This window comes from Typopeltis vanoorti, chromosome 23 (assembly GCF_054136105.1).
Source record: "Typopeltis vanoorti isolate ZY-2024b chromosome 23, IOZ_Tvanoo_1.0, whole genome shotgun sequence".
NCBI lineage: Eukaryota > Metazoa > Arthropoda > Arachnida > Uropygi > Thelyphonidae > Typopeltis > Typopeltis vanoorti.
Window position 1 is genome coordinate 71,212,684 of NC_143571.1, and position 22,461 is coordinate 71,235,144.

Consider the following 22,461-nt stretch of genomic DNA (forward strand, 5'->3'; position numbering starts at 1 on the left):
ACCAGGGATGGCCCCTTGTCATCGCTCCTTCCCACTGTTTCACCAAGTGAAAGAACTCCCCAGTGTCAACCCTGTAACTGCCTCTCAACAGTTTAAAAGTCTCGATCATATCATCTCTCCTTCTTCTATTCGCCAAACTCTGCAGTCCACTCCCTCAGCCAATCCTCATAACTAACATTGAAGTCCTGAAACCATCCTTGTTATCTGCCTCTATACCCTTTCCCCAGTTAATTTATCCCCTTCAAATCCTGGGGACCAAATCTGAGAACAATAGTCTAAGTGTGGTCTGATCAGAGTCTTATACAACGGAATGATAACCATTTTATCTCTGCAGGTCAGTGTTCTTAGTATTGCAGCAATCCTCTGTGTTACCTTCACCACCTTTGCAGTATGCTCCCTGAATTTCAGGTTTCTATCAATCATCCACCCCAGATCTCTTGTCTCCCCTACTTCCTCCAGTACAGCCTCCCATCAATGTATCCCAAACTTCAAGACTTGACTTTTTGCGGCATTAAACTGATTTCCCCATATGTCCAGTTTATTGAAATTCTCTTGCAGGGCAGCCACATCTGCACTATTACTAATAACCCCTCTCATCTTCACATCATCCGCAAACAACTGAATATCCCCTGATGCAATCCATTGACAATGTCATTGATATAAAGGTTAAACAATACAGGTCCCAGTACTGAGCCCTGTGAAATCCCAATTGTAACCTTCTGCCTCTTTGATAATTCCCCACCATACACAACACTCTGATACCAATCAGAACAGCCAATCCTGAATCCAGTTGACTAACCCGACATCTAAATCCATGTGCTGCAAATTAAATATCAGTTTATGTGGCAACCTGTCAAATGCCTTTGCAAAACCCCCAAAAAATGGCAGTATATGCCTTTCTCGCATCAACTGCTCTTGTCACTTTATTATAAAAGGCAATCATATTACTAAACCAAACGTGCCCCTTAACAAATCCATGTTGATTCTCACAGATGACATTACCCTCATCTGCCCAACGCTGTATATAGTGCATCACTAATTTCTCCAAGATCTTAACAACTACTGATGACACACAAACTGGCCTAACCTTTATATTATTGACATTGTCAGTGGATTGCAGGGGGATATTCAGTTGTTGTTTGTGAATAATGTGAAGCTGGGAAGGGTTATTAGTAATAGTGCAGAGGTGGTAGTCCTGCAAGAGGATTTGAATAAGCTAGACAGATGGACAAATGAATGGGGAATGGGGGTGTCGGTTTAATGCAGCAAAATGTAAGGTCTTTAGGTTTGGCGATGGGACACTGCATACTCTATTGGAGGAGCTGTACTGGAAGAAGTAGGGAACCTGAAATTCAAGGGACATATTGCGAAGGTGATGAAGGTAACACAGAGGATTGCTGCAATAATGAGAAGGACGCTGACCTGCAGAGATAAGAGAGTTATCATTCTGTTGTATAAGACCCTGATCAGACCGCACTTAGACTATTGTTCTCAGATTTGGTCCCCAGGATTTCAAGGGGATAAATTAACTGTGGAAAGGGTACAAAGGCAGATAACAAAGATAGTTTTAGGAGTGTACGACGTTATTTATGAGGATCAGCTGAGGGAATGTGGACTGCAGAGTTTGGTGAATAGAAGAAGGCGAGGTGATATGATTGAGACTTTTAAATTGTTGAGAGGTGGTTGCAGGGTTGACACTGGGGAGTTCTTTTGCTTGGTTGAACAGTGGGAAGGAGTGATGACAAGGGGCCATCCCTGGAAGTTACGAACGAAAACTGTGAGCAAGAGGGTGAGGAGTGGTTTCTTTGCATGGAGGGTGGTTGAACCGTGGAATGCATTGCCTGATAGAGTGGTGAGAGTGAGAACAATCATTGAGTTTAACGAGTAGTATGATAAACTTTGTGTTTCCTAGGAGGGACCTCCCACGATGAGTATTTTGTCTCCTTGGAGACCTGAATAATAATAATAATAATAACTTCCAGTTTGCTAATGCCCTTATGCAATGGCACTATCTTATCTTCCTTCCATTCCCTGGGTACCTTTTCATTCATTGAAAAGCCAGTCAATGGAGCTGTCAGTTTTTTTTTAGCACATTCTCTCTAAACCCGTGGTGAAATACCTTCCAATCCCACAGCTTTACTGACATTCAGGATACTCAGTATTTGGAACAGAATCTCCTCTTGCATCTCTAAACCTCGAACTGCCCTATCCTTCTAAAATTAAAACCTTCTCTCCACGATGAAATACTCCAATAAAGTGTTCATTGAACTATTCCACTGTGTACTTTGCATCAGTCACTCTCTTCAGATTTTTATCTCACTATGTCATTCTTCCACAATCATTTCTCCTCCTACTGGCCACATAGCTAAAATATTCCCTAGAATTTCTTTGGATCATAATGCCAATCTCTTCTCATATTCCAGTTTTGCCTTCCTCACCATACTAGTCACTCTGTCTAGTGACTGGTATGGTGAGGGATGAGTCTTATATTCTTCATGCATCGGATCTCCACCCTTCTTCTTATAACTCTTCCATAGTCTCTTTTTCACCTGCAGTTCCTGCTTGATATATTTTTCATCCAATTTACACCAAATTGTGTTCTTTTCTTCACTCTTGGAATACAGCTTTCTATTGCTGCTAACAAATATTCCTGCACAATTTCCCAAGCACTAATGATATCTTGCCCTTCCAATTCCTCCCTCCATGGAGCTATCCCAAGTTGATATCTAAGACTATTATAATCACCTGCCTTATAATTCCACATGTGTTCCCTTTTCGTTGATACTCCTGCATCTATTCATCTTCCAAGTCAAAACCACATGGTCACTCTCCCCAACTGGGAGGGGGGGGATTATTATTATTATATAGAGATTATAGGGGGAGAGATGTCTTCTCAGTTATTATCAGCTCTTCTGATGCTATAACCAAGTCCAAAACTCTTGAACCTCTTTTTTCCTCTATTGCATGTTGCCCAAGACATTTGTCATTCAACAATTCTAGAAATTCCATTCCCTTATTACCACATGCATTTTCCTCTTTCCAGCTTATACTGCTGTAGTTAAAATCTTCCATAACAATCATTCTTCCTGCATCCACCAAGCCCAACTGCTCAAACATCTCCTGCTTTCCCCCTCCCCTCCGTGCTCCCTGGTTTGTAGGAATATTTCCACCAAACATCCCATCCCCACATGCCCTCAAAACCATTAGTGCCACTGCCCTCCAAAGCCTCCACTCTTGGAGGACATGTCATCAATCACTTATCATAAACAGTACTCCACCACCATGTTTTTCCTTCCTATCCTGCCAAAAAATGCTGTACCCTGCTACTTCTATTCCTGTTTTTATGTCATCTTCTGTCAACCATGTCTCAGAGATCCCAATAATCTTTGGCCAGGCTGATGCTATCAGTGCCACCAATTCATCTCATTTATTCCGGATACTCTTGGCATTAGTATAAATCATAAATATGTCACTGCCTCTGTATCAATCATTATCCCCTTCAGACCCTACTTGGATTCAGTGTTACCTGATGTCATCCCCTTTCCCCCAAGCACTCATTCCCACAAGAGGCCACCCTTGCTACCATCCACCCTGGGAATTCTAGTTTCCTACATTGACACACTGACTCGTTCAGAAAACAGCAATCTCTCCAGATATGCACGTCTTTCCTCATTCAAATGCAAGTGGTCTTTTGTTTCAGTCTTCAAATGCCCTCCAGGCATCCACATATTGCAGTCCTGTCTTCTGACACATTCTGGCTATTATACTATTCATTATTACTGCTCTTCTACTCAGCTTGTCATTATCATACCTGGGCAACACACACACACAATCTTTCCTCTCTGCGTTTTCTTTTGTTCAACCTCAAACAAGAATTTCAGATCTCTTGCCACCCGATTTTCTTTGCCTCTCAAGTCATTCATAATAATAATAATTATTATTATTATAATTATTACATAGGCTTCAAATTCATGATATGCCAATGATGTGAGCTACAGTGATGCAACATCAATAAGACACATACTAATTCAGGATATGTGAAACTGATACACTACAATTATCGTATTTATTTGTGCTCTGCATCTATTTCTGCATGTTGCACTGTTTTAAGTTCTAGTTAATTTTATCTCATCATTTTTGTTTATGCTGTTGAGTTGTTTCTTTTTTCCAACTATCTCAAGAAACCATCTCACAGATCAGAATTTTGAAATTTCGATTGACATAATGCAGTAATATTGATATTGTTCTTGATGACGGGCAAAAAAACAATTGCCTCAGATAATAATTAATGATATTTATTTAATTGATGGCTCCTTGGTTACCAAGTCATATTCACAGGCAAAAATGTATATTATTATTATTATTATTTCTCCAGGCATCCATGGAGCCAAAACCTCATTATGGTAAGTTCCTCTGTCATACTGTGCATTAAATGCATTCGTATTCTCTACAGACACTACACTCTCAGGTAGTGCATTCCAATCATTCACCACTCTCCATGCAAAAATCCATTACACTCACACCCTCCTTATTCAGCTTCCAAGGATGACCCCCTTGTTCTTCCCTCCCCATCTCTCACCATTCTATGAAAACCCTCTTCACTGTTAATCTGATATAAATCCCTTACCAACTTATACATCTATATCATATCACCCCCTCCTCCTTCTCCTATGTACTATACTCTGTAAATTACATCTTCTCACCCTTTACTTATTTGATAGAGGCATACACATTACACATACTACATTTTTTGAATAATGGCTTCACACATGTAAGATAAAACCAAATGTAATTTAATAATCTTATATATTCTGCTCAATATGTCTTGAGTTTCTTTCAGGGAGAAGACCAAAAAATTGGTAACATTTAAATTCTGAATACAAGAATGAGTCATACAGCATGCACATAATATCACATGCCTTGTTCACAGCTGTCCAGTAGGAGGAAACATTATTATAGTTCAGAGGGAATTGTTGTATAATTAATTAATTTAAAAATATAAAAAAAATTATATTTTATAAAATTATAACTTTAAAATTAATTAATTATTTATGCATCTATTCCCATGTCTCGGTCTTACTGGACAGCTGCAGCCAAGGCATGTGATATTATATGTATACTATATGACTCGTTCTTGTATTCAGAATTTAAATGTTGTTACCAGTTTTTCTGCTTTCTCCCTGAAAGAAGCTAATGATATACAAAATATATAGGAATAATGAATGATAATGTAGTTTTCTCTCTTATATGTGTTATTCTCAGCCTTTTTTTCATTCTCAAAATTCTAGAGACTGAAAACTACCTAGTCAATTGCCTCTGGACTCTTTTTAGTACCTCTTTATCCTTTTGAAAACTAGATGATCAAATCTATGCAAAGCAATGCATTGGATTGGAGATTTTCTGTCTGGTCTTGCCTTATTTCCATTCCTTTGGAACTTCACCCAGTGTAAGACTTATATTAAACAAGTATGCCAAGGCAGATGGCAACTCCCTGGCACATTTCCTAAAAACACTGATATATAATCAAATACCACAGCCTTATTAATATCAACTTTACTTGATTCCCCATATACCTGTTGTTCACTCACAGTTAGTCTTTCCTCCCCTTCCATTGCTCTCAGACTCTGCATGATATTGCATTCACATGGATGAAATACCTTTATGAACTGTTCATTTAATATTTCAACTGCATCCTCCACGGTGGATAACTTTTTATTAAAGCTGTGGATAATATTTTATTCAATTAAAGTCATCTGTATGTAATAATTTTTTTTCTGCTGGCTACATATCAAAAGAATTCTGTAAAGGGTTTTTTTTTTTTTGTCATTAATTAACTGCTGCTTATAATACACCTTTGTTACTCTCTTACCAATCAAGTCACCATTCTTGCCTGTTCTTTGACCTACTAATGGAACTGATTATTATCACTCATCTTATGTTGCCTCCATAATGCCTTTTTTCTCTATATTGCATGCTTAATATCAGCATTCATCCATATTACATACACCTTATTTGACCCTCAGAATATGTTCAGATGTTGCATCTGCTAGATCAGTGGTCGCCAAAGTGGTCGATATCAACCCCCAGGGGTCGATATAACATTGTTAGGGGTCAATTCGGGCTCAGGGGTCAACAGAAAAATATAAGACATCATTGTACGGGTAATATTTAATTCGTTTAACTTGGATTACCTCCATCCTGAATGACAATGCAATTAAGAGTGAATTGTAGGAACAGTGACATGAATAGGACTTGTAAGATGGAGCAAGGTCATGAAAATAGTTACGGACACCATTCAAGTAGGGCAAAATGATGTATTTACCAATAAACGGATGTCGGTGGTTCCCGCCTGGCCAGAGCGGCGGGAGCGAGATGGCAACACGTGTGCGGTTGCTTATTTACTTATACTTACACGTATTCGATCCCAGTCTCATTTTTGCCATCAACTTAGAAGTGAGCATTAAAGTTCTAAAATTCATCAACATACATATTATAATTCAATCGTTATTCATTCACAAACTAAACTTCTCTATGTTGAAGAATTGAGAAGGGCTGGTAGTAATACCAGTGATATTAATACCAGTAGTTTATTAATGTCACTAGTAATACCAGTGATATTACTAGTGATAGTAATAGTGGTAGTAATAGTAATATAATAATATATACTATATTATACATAAAATAAACATTGTAACTATAAAATAAACAATCTAAAAACTCACGTAAGTGTCTTTTTTTGCTTGTCCTATTATAATTACGTAATAGTAAAATAGAGGGGGTATATAAAACATCAAGAAACTCTTGAAGGGGTCAACGGTCAAAGAAGTTTGGCGACCCCTGTACTAGATAGTTCTTGAATAGTACCCTAATATACAAGCAGCATTGATCTTCTTGATGAAAGGCAAGTAAAAAAGAAAAGTCAAATGGTACATTGAATATTCTCTGCTCCTAATTGTCACCCATTATGAGTACAGTATAGTAATTTTAAATGTTGGGCTAATAGTCACATCATAACATTTTCCGAGATGTTTAGCAGTATGAAGCAGCCAAATTTAAGTTGAAGAAATATTGACTCTGTGCTAGATATCATAAACTATCTCAGATTAAAATCTGCATCTATATATAATAGAAGTTTTTTCCTGCTTGGTCCACTGAACATGTTTAAAGCATGGTATGATGAGCTGTGTGTATGAGTCAAAAACTCATCTAGGAGTGTTTTTGACTCCATGGGGGTCTTGGGTAATAATTGGTTAATAATATTGAGCATCATGGTCTGCAGTCATAAAATCATACTAGACATTTTTTTATGTTAACCAGGTGTTAGCAATCTTTTTTGTGCATTTGCATGCACTTGAATAACTTCCCTTTATTCCTGTACAGAGAAGTTGAGAACCTGGTTAACATAGCAAGACCTTGTTACACTTTTTTTATACTAATTCCATATATGAGAGGTTAAAGAACTCACAAGCACATCAGTGCTGTGGGAAGAAGAGGAGTACAGAGGAGGAGGAGGAGGAGTACAGGCAATAATGAAGAAAAGTTTGTAATTTTTCATTTTTCTTGAAGAGTTGCAAGTTGTAATTGCTTGGGACTACCTTAAGGAAGGCTCGTCTAGTGAACAGAGGTAGATGGAATAAAAGAGGCAGAGGAAAAGCAAGTTTTGTGCATTTGCATTGAAAAGGAAAGGAATACTGGACAGCTGCTGCTCTTGTTTTAAGGCTCAACAGAATACCATCTACATTTATTAAGTTATTCTTTTCAAATTCATTCTTTCTTTTACTTGCAGCATAATGATAAGAATTCTTTTGGGTTGTCTTTAACTTACAGAGCCAGTTTCTTTTTATACTCTGACTTAGCTTTCCATACAACACTTGTAATTCTTGTGGCCTTCTGCTTATAATTATCATAACTGACATCATCCTTATGCACATGATATTCTTTCCACATCATCTTTTTCTTATGAATCCCTTGCTTAATTAGATTTCACATCCATTTCACTCCTATTCTATTTATTCTTTGAACTCTAAGGACACATTCTGATATTGCATCATTTAAATATTTTTTTAACACTTTTCATGTGCTGTCAATAGTTTCGTCTTTAACTGAAACACCCCTCCTATAATCAGATCTAACACTCTTTGACCTCAAGTTTCTTCTGTCACACGCTGTTTGAGGAAGTTGTCTCACAACACTCAATAAATTCAGTTTCATTATTCTCATGTCATTTCATAGCTACCCAATCAATGTTGAGATAATTAAAGTCCCCCATTATGATTACTCTATTCGCACCCATTGTATTTATTTGTTGATGCATTTCTTCGTCACTGGCAACCAATCCACCAGATCTGTAACAACATCTCGTGTATTTATTCTTGTTAGACTCCACCTCACATCAGATGACTTCAAACTCACTGCCAGATGAAAAATGGTTACTGGTATTACAGTCATAGGTCTCAACACTAACTGGATTCAAGACATTTAATATCTTTGGCAGCACGCCCCCCTCCTCTCCTATCCTGTCTTTCTTTCCAAAAATTACTGTACTCTTTGCACTCGATACCAGTTAATATGTCTGCTTCTGATAGTTAAGTCTTACTAATGCCTATAACATGAGGTCCCAATATATTAACCAAGGCAACAAACCCTACTTCTTTGCTTCTGATACTCCTAGCATTATAGGTCCAAAGCAGATGAACAGAGAAGCATTCTCTCGTCATAATCATCTCCATAATAATAATGATTTCCATCATTAACACAGTTACGTAACATTGTCGCCTCTTACACACAGATTCTCACGATTCCTCTCATCAAAATTCAGTATCCCTGACTCTCTGTGTTAGGTTTTATATCAATTAATAATTTTTTAAGACTCCTGATGCCAAACGCTTTCAAGTGTATGTTGTCTCTCTTATACAAATCCAGTCTTCCCTCAAACCCACAATTACTTTGAAAGATTGATAAATGGAACAAAAAGTAACTACATTTCTAGTTAATGTTTTCTACAAGAAAAGTTGTAGAAGAGGAATTCAAGAGGAATGCCTCTATACACAAGTAACCTAGTCATGAAGATACTTCATGCACAAAATGTGCTTGCTTACACTTGAATAAAGGATATTAAACAAGAATATAATTTCATGGCAGTCTTTATTTAATTTGTAATCAAGTGAAAAAAAAAAACTTTCTACAAAAATTGTCGAAGAGAAACTTGAATAAGAACAAGCAGGCAAATTTTCTTAGACTCAGTGAAACCATTTGACAGGGTGCCACGTGATAAGCTGATATTTAAGTTGCAGCACATGGGTCTGGATGTCAGATTGGTCAACTGGATTCAGGATTGGCTGTCCGATAGGTATCAGAGAGTTGTGTATGGTGGGACAGTTTCAAGGAGGCAGAGGGTTACATGTGGGGTCCCACAGGGCTCAGTACTAGGACCTATAGTGTTTAACCTTTATATCAGTGACATTGCCAGTGGATTGCAAGGGGATATTCAGTTGTTTGTGGATGATGCGAAGCTGGGAAGGATTATTAGTAATAGTGCAGATGTGGTAGCCCTGCAAGAGGATTTAAATAAGCTAGATAGATGGGCAAATGAATGGGGGTGTCAGTTTAATGCAGCAAAATGTAAGGTCTTGAGGTTTGGGAAACATCGATGGGATGCTGCATACTCTATGGGAGGAGTTATACTGGAGGAAGTAGGGGAGACAAGAGATCTGGGGTGGATGATTGATAGAAACCTGAAATTTAGGGGACATATTGCAAAGGTGGTGAAGGTAACACAGAGGATTGCTACGATTATGAGAAGGACACTGACCTGCAAAGATAAAAGGGTTATCATTCCATTGTATAAGTCTCTGATCAGACCACACTTAGACTATTGTTCTCAGATTTGGTCCCCAGGATGTGAAGGGGATAAATTCACGGTGGAAAGGGTACAAAGACGGATGACAAAGATGGTTTCAGGACTGTACAATTTTGGTTATGAGTATCGGCTGAGGGAATGTGGACTGCAGAGTTTGGTGAATAGAAGAAGGAGAGGTGATATGATTGAGACTTTTAAACTGTTGAGAGGTGGTTACAGGGTTGACACTGGGGAGTTCTTTCTCTTGGTTGTACAGTGGGAAGGAGTGATGACAAGAGGCCATCCCTGGAAGTTATGAAAGGAAACTGTGAGCAAGCGGGTGAGGAGTGGTTTCTTTGCATGGAGGGTGGTTGAACCGTGGAATTCATTGCCTGATGGAGTGGTGAGAGCGAGAACGGTCAATGAGTTTAAGGAGTGGTATGATGGACTTTGTGTTTCTTAGGGGGGACCTCCCCTCGATGAGTCTTGACAGACTTTATGTTATTAGGAAGGACCTCCCATGATGAGTCTTTTGACTATGGCCATGGAGGCCTGAATAATAACAATAATCTGCCAAACTGTTGATAGGAAGTTGGCAATGATGTAAACTTTTCATGCAATACTATCATAATATCCTGTACATCCCCTGAGTGCGCATATTGGGAATATGATGATAATGGTTAATGATATTGGAAATAAAATTATATATAGCAATGGTTAATAATGATGATATAGAGATCTTTGCAGGATGGTTTTAAATAGACAGGCAGTATCTTCAAAGGAGAATCAAATTAATCAAAGGTTTATTCAAAGGCTGTCAGTTTAATGTGGCAATGTGTAAGGTTATGCATTGCGGGATGAAGAGTTACCAGCTGTGTACCATATTAATGGAATTGGGCTGCAGGAAATGAATGAAGCTTGGGAGAATTGGATGCTAGTGGATTGTGACTTAAAGTTCAGAAGCATATTATTATTATTATGTGACCAACTCCATGAAGTTCTCAGACACTTTGAGGGAATCACTAAACATCATGCCAAGCACTGTCCAATATTCTGACAGTATTTATCATACATTGTTGAACTCATTCATAGCTGTGGCACCAACACTTTGCAACCTATGCCACTCATTTACCACTCTCCAAGCAAAATATCTAGTCCTGTGACACTCCTGTTATCTACACTCTTGCTCAATTTCAATGGATGGCCTCTAGTTCTCCTACCACAAGATCTATTCTGAATAATTTTCTCTGTATTAATATTGCAGAAACCCTTCAAATGCTCATCAGTGTATATGCCTCAATCATATACCCCTTTTCCTTCTATCAACCAATTTCTGTAACCCACAAATCTTCAACCTGTCCTTATAAGGTTCATTCCATAGGCCAACTACCATCTTGGTCACTTGCCTCTGGATCCTCTCTACCTCCTCCTCATCCACAAGAAATCTAGATAATCAGATGTGTGCAGAGTGGTCAAGATGAGATCATACCAAGGCTATATGAAGAGGTATAATAACCTGTTTTTCTCCTCATCAGGGTATTCTTCAGCAACTAAAAATCCAATGAGATGCTTTAGCCACTTTTGCAATATGCCCTCTACCTTCAAATTCCTGGCTTCATCAATTTCCTGTAGTACAGTTCCATCAATGTGGTACACAGCTGGTAATCTTTTCATCTCAAATTGTACAACCTTACACTTTGTCACATTAAACTGATATCCATTCTCCTTTGCCTATACTGTCATACTCAATCATTCTGCAAAATTTTAACATAATCTGTAAAATTATTGCTTACCCAGTTTTGCATCATCGGCAAATAACTGAATAGTTCCTTTCAGATTCTTTTCTGGACTTAGATTCTTACTTCTACTGTACTCTACTCCTGAATAAAGTATGGTCTGATATCTTTCCAACCACCCTCTTATCAAATTCACTGATTTTATATCCATTCCCATGTGCTGCAATTTATTGGTTAGAATTCCATATGGTATCCTGCCAAAAGCCTTTACAAAGTCCAGCAGTATCACTGGAAACCCATTATCTTTATCCAACTTACTTAGCTCTCACTGTATTATAAAACATGAGCAAGTCAATGAGGCATGACCTACCCTTCACAAAACCATGTTGCCCCCTGATGGTATAGTATCCCATTTCTGTCTGTCCATTCCTGTATTTTGCTCATGGCCAACTTCTCCAATACCTTGACTATGACTACTGATATGCTGATTGGTCAGTAAGTTGTTACATCAGTCTTGGAGCCTCCTTTATGCAATGAAACTATTCTTCCTCTTTCCACCCCTTGACTATAACCCAGGCTGAGACTTAGATTAAACAACATGGTCAAAAGCACTGCCAATTGCCTAGCACTTTCTCATAAAACTTGAGCTAGTATACCATCTAATCCCATAGCTGTATTCATATCAGGGTTCTGTAATATTCTATGCATCTCCATTTCATTTACCTTAGTTTCCATATAAGCCTTTGCCTCTCTTGTTATTGTTTCTCCACCTGGATGATATACTCTTGCAAAACTGTTCACTTAGCAATGCTACTATTTCATCTGATTCAGTTACCTCCCTACAATCAGCATTCATTAAAGTTATTCTTCCATAATCATTCTTTCTTTTACTTGCTACATATTGAATGAACTCCTTGGGATTATTTTTTAGGCCTGTACTGCTACCATCTTGGTCACTCGCCTCTGGATCCTACCATCCTAAAATTTCCTTTCATACTCTGCTTTTATCTTTCTTACCACACTGGTTACCTTTCTGTCCTATGTTTTGTATACTGTTCATATGCCTGCTGGTCACATTTCTCCTCGAATTTCCTCCACATCTTTCTTTTTTTATAGCTCCTACTTAATGGTGGTATTCATCCATTTAACTCCCACTTGATTTATTCTCCTGACTCTAAATATACAGTCTGTTATTACTTCCCTCAAACATTCCTTTACCACTTCCCATGCACTATGAACATCCAGCCCTTGCAGTTTCATATTCCATGGCACTGATGCCAGCTCTGTAATTCCAAACATACCCCCCCCCTTTAACTGAAAATTCCACACATTTAGCCATGTACCAGATCACAACCATATGATTACTCTCACCAGTTGGTGGCAATGTTGTCATATTAGTTATTGACAAATTCTCTAATGCAGTTACTAGATAAAGCACTGTGAAACCCCTAGTACATTCCAATTTTTAAACGCTCAAATTTGTAGCAACATCTGTGTAGGAGGAGAGTCTTGGACCAAAGGATGTTGTGGTTTGTTTTTAATCCATGCTGAGCTAATCCAGATTCTCAGATTTGTTGTGTTGAATTGATGACTGGTGCTCTTGAATTCTTTTTTCTATGGAACGTCCAGTTTGTCCAAAGTAAGAAAGATTACAATTACAAGGAACTTGATACACACCAGGTAGAGACAAGGTTGAGCGTTTATCTTTAGATGAAGGAAAATGGGTGGATAATTTGTTGATAGGTGTATAAGTGACTGATAGATTATATTTCTTTAGAATTCTTGAAATTGGTTCTGAAATCCTGGAAATGTAAGGAATTGGAACTCACTGTATTGAATCTTGGTTGTTCTGTGTTGGTTTGTAAGAATCGAAAAGATGTTGTGTACTCTTTTCAGAGAAGCCATTTAGTTTCATGGGATGTTTGATACCCGAAAGTTCCTTCTGTAATAAATGAGAAGTTGAATAGTTAGTTTTGGCTCGTCGGATTAAACATTTTATGACTCCTGTTTTTTTACACGGGTGATGAGCAGATTCTTTGAGAATATAACGACCTGTGAAAGTTGGTTTTCTGTAAACTGTTGTTGTAAGAACAGAACACCAGAAGGTGAACGGATGAGAAGGACATCTAAAAATGATAACTTGTTGTCTTTTTCAATTTCCATGGTAAACTTTATATAAGGATGTAAGGAATTGATACTGCTTAAAAAGGAAGATATGGAGTCTCTGTTGTGAGGCCATATAGCAAAGATGTCGTCTATATATCTAACCCAAAAGGATGGTTGAGGGAATATAGATGAGAACAGGACTTCTTCTAGATGTTCCAAATAAAAGTTTGCAAGAGCAGGAGAAAGTGGACTTCCCATGGCTGTTCCTTCCACTTGGTTGTAAAATTTATTTTGACATAAGAAATATCCAGAGTGCATTATGAAATCAAATAGGTTTATAATATCTTGTGGGAAGATGTCAGCTAGTAATTCCAAAGTCTCTTTGAGAGGTACATTTGTATATAAAGATTCTATATCAAAGGCAACCATAAGATCTGTAGGTTGTAAAGAGAAGTTTTTTAATTTATTTAAGAAATCAGAAGAGTTTTTCAAAAAAGAGCGTGAGTTGCCAATGTGTGACTTCAATAATTTAGATAGATATTTGGCTATGCGATAGGTAGGAGAATCAATACAATCCACTATAGGGCGGAGAGGAATATCTGTCTTATGTATTTTGGTAGACCATAAAACAAAAATATATAAAAAATTTGGGAAACTTTAATCAGGATAACACATTGATTTTTTTTTTTATCAGTATAATGTTGTTTAAGATCATTATATGAATTTCTGAATTAATATCTTTAATTATGTTTTTTTTTTAATGTTCACTCTTCTAATACTTAGCGATATGACATCACGTGGCGTGTTCTATGTATGAATGATCAATTGTTTGTATTCCACTTTGTTTTTTAAAACTATTCCTATGTAGCCACTGAAAATGGTCTGTAATATTCAGACCGAAATATTTGGCAAATTAAACATCATTCTTGTGTTAACGTGTATATATTTCTACTCCTAATCTATGTTCTCATAGTTGAAGTCCCCCATAATAATTATTCACCCTCCACTCACTGAGCTTATTTTCTGATGCATACCATCCCCATCATCCTTTACATCCCCTGGTCTATACAAGTAACCAACTGTATATTTTGTTCTACTGACCACTATCTCACACTAGATGGCCTCAGATGTGCTATTTTCATGATCTGCTGTTGAATTCCTACTCTCTTTGGTTGCAATTCATCGACTATCATCAATAATACTCTTCCCTCATTCTTTTTCTCTATCCTCCCTGAAAACACTATACCTTCACATTCTATCCCACTAACTGTGGGATAGAAAACTCCATTAGTGTACCTAAAGTGCAATAGTCCCTTAGGCCCACTGCTGTCCTTATGCTTTATGCTAACTATTCAATTCTAGTTTGTTACCAGTGGTCTAACTTAGACATTTTCTGCACATTATTACACTCAACTGGTATCTGTGTACTCACTCAACAGTTCCCCCTCTCCCAAAGCTCTAGTTTACCTGATTTTATATATCCACTTTCACTTCATTCAACAAAACTTTTTTCCACACCCTGAACACCATAACCATTCAGATGTAAAGCATCATTCTTGCATAAGTCCTTTTGTCTGTCAAACTCGCTATATGCATCCACAAACTCCATATCATTAACAACTTACACATCAACTCATTTATGGGTATGGCCCTCCTTCTCAGCTCAGTTCTGTCCTCCCTCATACCATACTTTTCTCCTTTCAAATCCTTTGTTCCAGCCAAAACAATCAGCCCTTTCACTTTACCTTTAGTGTTCTAATAGCCTCACTAACATCGTTAATTTTTGCGCTAAGGAAGCACAATTTTGGCAAACATACCACCATACAAGACTCTCTTCTTAATTTTTCTTTCTCTCCTAGTCAAGCATTCCTTTCACTTTTTCACGCTTCCTTCTTTCTGTTCTCAGCTAAACCACTTAACAGACCTTTCTGTATACACTCTAACTCGCACTTCATCCTGCACATAACTGTACTATCTCCCTCATTATGACTCTTCGTTCTTTACATCCATCACACTACTGTTCTTTCAATCATCACTTTTACTCTCTCTCTCTCTCTCTCTCAATTATGTCACTTTTCATCTCTCTCTCTCTTTCAGTCCTGTCTTCTGTTACACACATTTTCATGTGTATCCTCTGTTATGTCTATCCCTTCAATCCCATACTTCTGACACTTGCTTTCACAGCATTTTCAGCATGCACACACACACACACACACACATATTGCGTAAGTGGCTGAGGGTACTTTTCAATAATCTGATAACATTATGAGCTGTTTTAGCCAATTTACCTCCCACTTCCCTAACCTCATTCATTTCCTGCAGCCCAGTTATTATACAGAGATAAGGAGGATATTATATTTCTTTAGTCCAGACTGGCTTGGTAAGGCCCATCTGTACTGATCCAGTAACTTTGGTTTCTTGAGAATGAGGAAGAGTTGGAGGTGATCCATAGGTGAATGACCAAGATGGGCAGATCTATTGTATTCTCCTTTGTGGGTTACAGAAATTGGTTAATAGATGGAAAAGGAATGGTATGATAACATGTATGACTTTAATTTTTTAATAGAGGAAATTTTTCAGTACATGACTAGTGAGAGAGGGAAAAGCAAACTGGAGTTATCCGTGGAAATTGAACAAGAATGCAGTTAGCAGAACTAGATTTTTTGCTTGGGGAGTGGTGAATGAATGGAATGTGTTGTAGGAGTGTTGTGGGTGCATTGTTGGTGAATGAGTTCAAAGCTAAACAAACTGATATTATGTGAATGGTGATTAGTGCTAATATTTAGGGCCTCTCTCGATGAATCTGTGGAATATGATTAGATTGACTGGCTGTTTCTTGTTGAAGTCATCATTGGACTACATAAAGATGCCCATTCAATAATATGTGATGTCAGAAGATGGAGAGCATGAGTAATATCAGGCGCATGGTGTTTTATCTGTTTTACAGGAATTGTATCATTTGTTAAAAATTATGTGGAAAAAAAATGCCTCTCACCTCACAGATACATGTCTTCATGTTCTAAGACTGTCTCCACTATACCAAACTACAAATCATTCAGTAATTTGGTACCTCTGTTTAACCCCTAATATGATTAGATTGACTGGCTGTTTCTTGTTGTAAGTCATCATTTGGCCAAATCAGAGATATTATTAGTAATCATAACAGAATTAACTCGCTTAAATTATTCTTTATTCGTAGAATTTTCACCTGAGTATCACAGGCATCATCAGTACAGGAACAAGGCTATTTAAACAATAACTGTTATATTCACAAGCGCCACCTAAGTAGCTAAGGTTAAATTTCCTAAATTTATTTAATTATTATTATTATTTATTTATTTATTTTTAATTATTTAAATTTAATTATTTAATTATTAAATAATAATTATTTAATTAAAAATAGAAAAAGTCTTTTAATTATTATAATTGGGTAATTAAATAATTATTATTTAATAATTAAATAATTAAATTTAAATAATTAAAAATAAATAAATAATTTAAATTAAGGGATATTACATCTCATGTTGTTTCATATTGTTTCATAATGGGATATTACATCCTATCATGCAACACTGAGGCAACTATGAGTTGCCTCACTACTAAATGGGTTATGTGTTGCACTATCCAGGTATTTGCTTACGCTTGGACTCACCGAACTTTATATAGTTTCTATATTCGGCATGAAACTCTTCAAGTTTCTTTTTCAGCTGTGAAACAAGATGGGATGTAATATATCCCTTAATTTAAATAATTTTACGTTGCTGAATTGAAGCCTTTGGCTCTTCATATATTTAGCAAATAAATAATAATAATAATAATTAAATAAATTTAGGAAATTTAACCTTAGCTACTTAGGTGGTGCTTTGTGAATATAACAGTTATTGTTTAAATAGCCTTGTACCTGTACTGATGATGCCTGTGATACTCAGGTGAAAAGTCTATGAATAAAGAATAATTTACGTGAGTTAATTCCATTATTATAATAGTTAATAATATGTCTACTCATGGTATTTCCTTACTGAAACTTATTAGTAATTGCATTTCACTACAAAATGCTTGGTGAGATCTCTATTGCCTTTTTTAAATCAAATCTACTTAATATTTCAATATTCACTGACTAGATTTTATTTATTTTATAATTCTTTTAAATTTCATTATATTATTACATTATAATAATTTTTATATTAATGAAAATTTTAATATTATAATCTTTGATTGTTTTATATATATTTTAGAACCCATTGCTCCTAAGCATGATGATACGATATTCATTAATACTACCCATCTGGTGATACATTTGTCTGCCTGGCAAAGTGGAGGTTGTCCTATAAATCGCATGGTAATTGAATATCGTCCTCATAGCCATACACATTGGACCCTTCTGACAAATCGCGTTACTGCAGAACAGCAAAGCCAGTTTGTTGTGACAGATCTTAGTCCAGAGACACGGTATGTGTTCAGGGTAACTGCCCATAATGTTGCAGGATCTACAACAGCACAGTATGATGTTTATACGCCTAGCACCTCTGGAGGTAAGACATAAGCTTTTGTCCTTTAAACTATATAAATTTGTTTCATATATATTACAAGTTAAGAAAAAAAATTGTATCTTTGGAGTAGTAGATGTGGAAAGAGTTAGTATTTGCTTAAAAACAAAATTGAAAAGCCCAGTTCAAATTTCCTCTCATTTCAATAAAATGCAAATGTACAGCATTGGGCAGATGAGGGTAATGTTATCTGTGAGAATCAACATGGATTTGTGAAAGGACGCTCTTGTTTTAGCAATATGCTAGCCTTTTATAATAAAGTTACAAGAACATTAGATGAGGGAAAGGCATATACTGCAATTTTCTTAGACTTGGCGAAGGCATTTGACAGGGTGCCACATGATAAGCTGATATTTAAGTTGCAGCACATGGGTCTGGATGTCAGATTGGTCAACTGGATTCAGGATTGGCTGTCTGATAGGTGTCAGAGAGTTGTGTATGGTGGAGCAGTTTCCAGGAGGCAGAGGGTTACAAGTGGGGTCCCACAGGGCTCAGTACCAGGACCTATATTGTTTAACCTTTATATCAATGACATAGCCAGTGGATTGCAGAGGGATATTCAGTTGTTTGCAGATGATGCGAAGCTGGGAAGGATTATTAGTAATAGTGCAGATGTGGTAGCTCTGCAAGAGGATTTAAATAAGCTAGATAGATGGGCAAATGAATGGGGGTGTCAGTTTAATGCAGCAAAATGTAAGGTCTTGAGGTTTGGGAAACATCGATGGGATGCTGCATACTCTATGGGAGGAGTTATACTGGAGGAAGTAGGGGAGACAAGAGATCTGGGGTTGATGATTGATAGAAATCTGAAGTTTAGGGGACATATTGCAAAGGTGGTGAAGGTAACACAGAGGATTGCTGCTATTATGAGAAGGACACTGACCTGCAGAGATAAGAGGGTTATCATTCCGTTGTATAAGTCTCTGATCAGACCACACTTGGACTATTGTTCTCAGATTTGGTCCCCAGGATTTGAAGGGGATAAATTAACTGTGGAAAGGATACAAAGACGGATGACAAAGATGGTTTCAGGACTGTACAAGGATAGTTATGAGGATCGGCTGAGAGAATGTGGACTGCAGAGTTTGGTGGATAGAAGAAGGAGAGGTGATATGATTGAGAACTTTTAAACTGTTGAGAGGTGGTTACAGGGTTGACACTGGGGAGTTCTTTCGCTTGGTTGATCAGCGGGAAGGAGTGATGACAAGAGGCCATCCCTGGAAGTTACGAAAGGAAACTGTGAGCAAGAGGGTAAGGAGTGGTTTCTTTGTGTGGAGGGTGGTTGAGCCGTGGAATGCATTGCCTGATGGAGTGGTGGGAGCGAGAACGGTCAGTGAGTTTAAAGAGTGGTATGATGGACTTTGTGTTTCTCAGGGGGGGGGACCTCCCCTCAGTGAGTCTTGACAGACTTTATGTCTTAGGAAGGACCTCCCTCGATGAGTCTTTTGACTCCTTGGAGGCCTGAATAATAATAATAATAATAATATTATCGAAAAAAAAAGCAGAAAGCTTAGAAATTGCACGATTTAATTGAATGAATACTAGAAAAAAAATTTAATAATTTTAGCTAAAATGAAATTTAAAAAAAAATAGAAATTAATCATTTAAAATGAAAATATGTCAGTACATATAAAATATATCAATACAAGCACTGGAAACCAAGCTTGAACTAACTGACAATCAGCACTACAATGCAAGTTCACCCTTACCTCCAAATGTACTCCCTAATCACATCAATAGTGGATGACTCGATGGAGACCAAAAACAAAAAAATGCAGTGCCATCATTTTGAACTTTCGAAAGGAAAACGGAAAAGCACTAAAAGAAGAAGACAGCAAATTAGCAGAGGAATGCAACATTTATTATAAAAACATCATCAGGTGCCATCGCTTCAGACCCATAAATAAAAGAAAGGATGGACCAAACTTTCCTTCCCTTTAAAAGTTACTTGCGACACGCTGACAAGCACATCAAAATTAATAACAGCAATCAAGTTCAAAGACACTTGCCCCCCCCCCAATCACACATATGTGCTCAACTAGATGTAACATTTGTACAGAGGGGAACAAGGATGACAATCTTCAAGACAATTTGAAGAAAAATATCAAAATGGAGACAACACTTGGATCATGGACTATAGACAAGTTAAATTAGTGCAAAAATCAAGTGACATTACTAGTAACCACTATCGAGACAAGTATGCAGGCACTGCACAGGAAGTGTGCAAGACCCTTGCAGTCAAACATATGCCTCAGAATGCTACATATCCACTTCACCAACATCCGTGGCATAAACTCCAAACTTAATAGTGTCCACTACCATCTTCAGGCTACCAAATCCCTCCTACTATTTCTGGCAGAAACTCAAATCTCACCTTTCCCCAGCAAGATTCATCTCAACCTTCCAAGCTACACACTTTTTCACTCCTTTCGATCCAAGACTGACATCTGTGTATACATCCGCTCCGACATAGCTTGAAGAGAGCACCCAACCTAGAATCACCTAACTTTGACCTTCTTTGGTTGAAAATATCCCTTCCCCATTCAGTCAAATTGAAAATTTTCTTGCACTATATTTACTTTTCATGTATCGGTTTCTTTTCAGAAAATTAAAATGCAATATCATTTCAAATTCATTGCGGAGAATATTCTCCGCAATGAATTTTCCTGCAACAAATTTTCCCAGCAATAAGTTTTCCTCTCCATGAATTTTCCCTGCAATAAATTGTCCTCTCAATGAATTTTCCTGTGATGAATTGGCCTTGAACCCACAAGAGGTTATAGAACCTATATGATTCCATGTATGGATAAGGATTAAGAGATAAGAGATCTGTTAATGCTTCATTTGGAAATGAAAAAAAAAAATTTAAAGGTGTAGAAGGTTATGGATTATCCATTTAATTTATTATTTTTTCTTTAATTCTCTTGAGTGTTCATGAGCTATGACTCCTCATAGCTCATGAACATTTGATAAAAAATGAATACCACTATGATTAGAATTATAGATGGCATTCATACCATCTACAATTATAAATGTATTCATGGTATACAATGTTTCACAAATTGAATACCTCATAAGATTCATCTAAATTCTAGAAGTTTACACCTCACTAACCTTATAATCTTTCTCTTTTGCATTGTCTCATTAAAGATACAAGGATTTTACAGCCCACTTAACAAGAAGCCATATGAAAACTTACATGATGCTATAATATTAGATTATTTCTCTACAAGACATACTTCTGCAGACATAAAGACATTAAAACCTGAACAGACTGATAACTGCTCCTGTTTTATTCAAAAGGCAGGCATAACAGACCACCCTCGGGCAGGGCTATTGTTCTTATTCTTGCCATCCATCTTCTTGAATCTTTTTGTAATATCCAAGGGGATGCAAAAGAATGACTCCTAAAAATAGAGTAGAAATACTACTGGTGTGTAATAAGGTTTATAAATGTACATGTTCCATCCAACAGAACATTCAGATGATGATTCTTCCAAGAATTTCAGCCTAACTTAGATACCATTACACCATAGCAGCTGAAGATTGGAATCGTATTGAAAACCCAAATTAGACATAATAGGTGATCCCACAGGTAGAAAAACAGAATATGCATAATTAAAAGTATTATTATTATTCCAGATCTGGAATAATAATAATACTTTTAATTGTGCATATTCAGGGGCTCACTTTAGTGAGTACGGGCATGGCAAAGGTACCTGATGCTGGACCATGCCTTACTTCATGTAATATACATCTGCTATATTATCTGTAGACTGGTCCCTCCCCCTTTTTTTTTTTTTTTGCTTCTTTCTCCTCTTCTTGCTCCTTCCTCCCAATGCTATTAGAGTATTCGAGGGCTAGGGATGAATCTTTCCTATCTTGCCGAGTCATTTCATCTTATGCAGCCACCGAAGGAGGCAAGCTAGCCTCAATAGGTGCTGGTCCCAAGCCCAGATAAATGGTGATGGTTGACGTCAAGAAGGGCATCTGGTCGTAAAACTTCACTGCCAGCTCTAGCTATGATCTAATGAGTCAAAGAGAAAGTGATATAAGGGCTATGGCGTACCCCTTAAGCGACGTGTAGCCACATCGCCCTTCAGCTGCAAGAAGTGAACAAGGTCTACTGCATCAAAGGCAGGTATGGTTAAAGAAGCGAGCCCAGCAGGTGGAGAGGATGTTGCAAGTGGGAACACTGAATGTTGGAAGCATGACTGGAAGGGGAAGAGAGGTG

At 37.3% G+C, this 22,461-nt stretch overlaps 1 protein-coding gene across 1 annotated transcript in view; it reads left to right on the forward strand.

Annotated features, from left to right (window-relative positions):
• LOC150093941 (cell adhesion molecule Dscam1-like) overlaps positions 1–22,461 on the forward strand; it is a 1,598,688-nt gene that overhangs the window by 1,196,135 nt on the left and 380,092 nt on the right. The window contains exon 25 of the mRNA XM_090412925.1: positions 17,916–18,212. Within this exon, the coding sequence (XP_090269051.1) occupies positions 17,916–18,212 (297 nt within the window). The remainder of the gene's footprint in view (positions 1–17,915; positions 18,213–22,461) is intronic.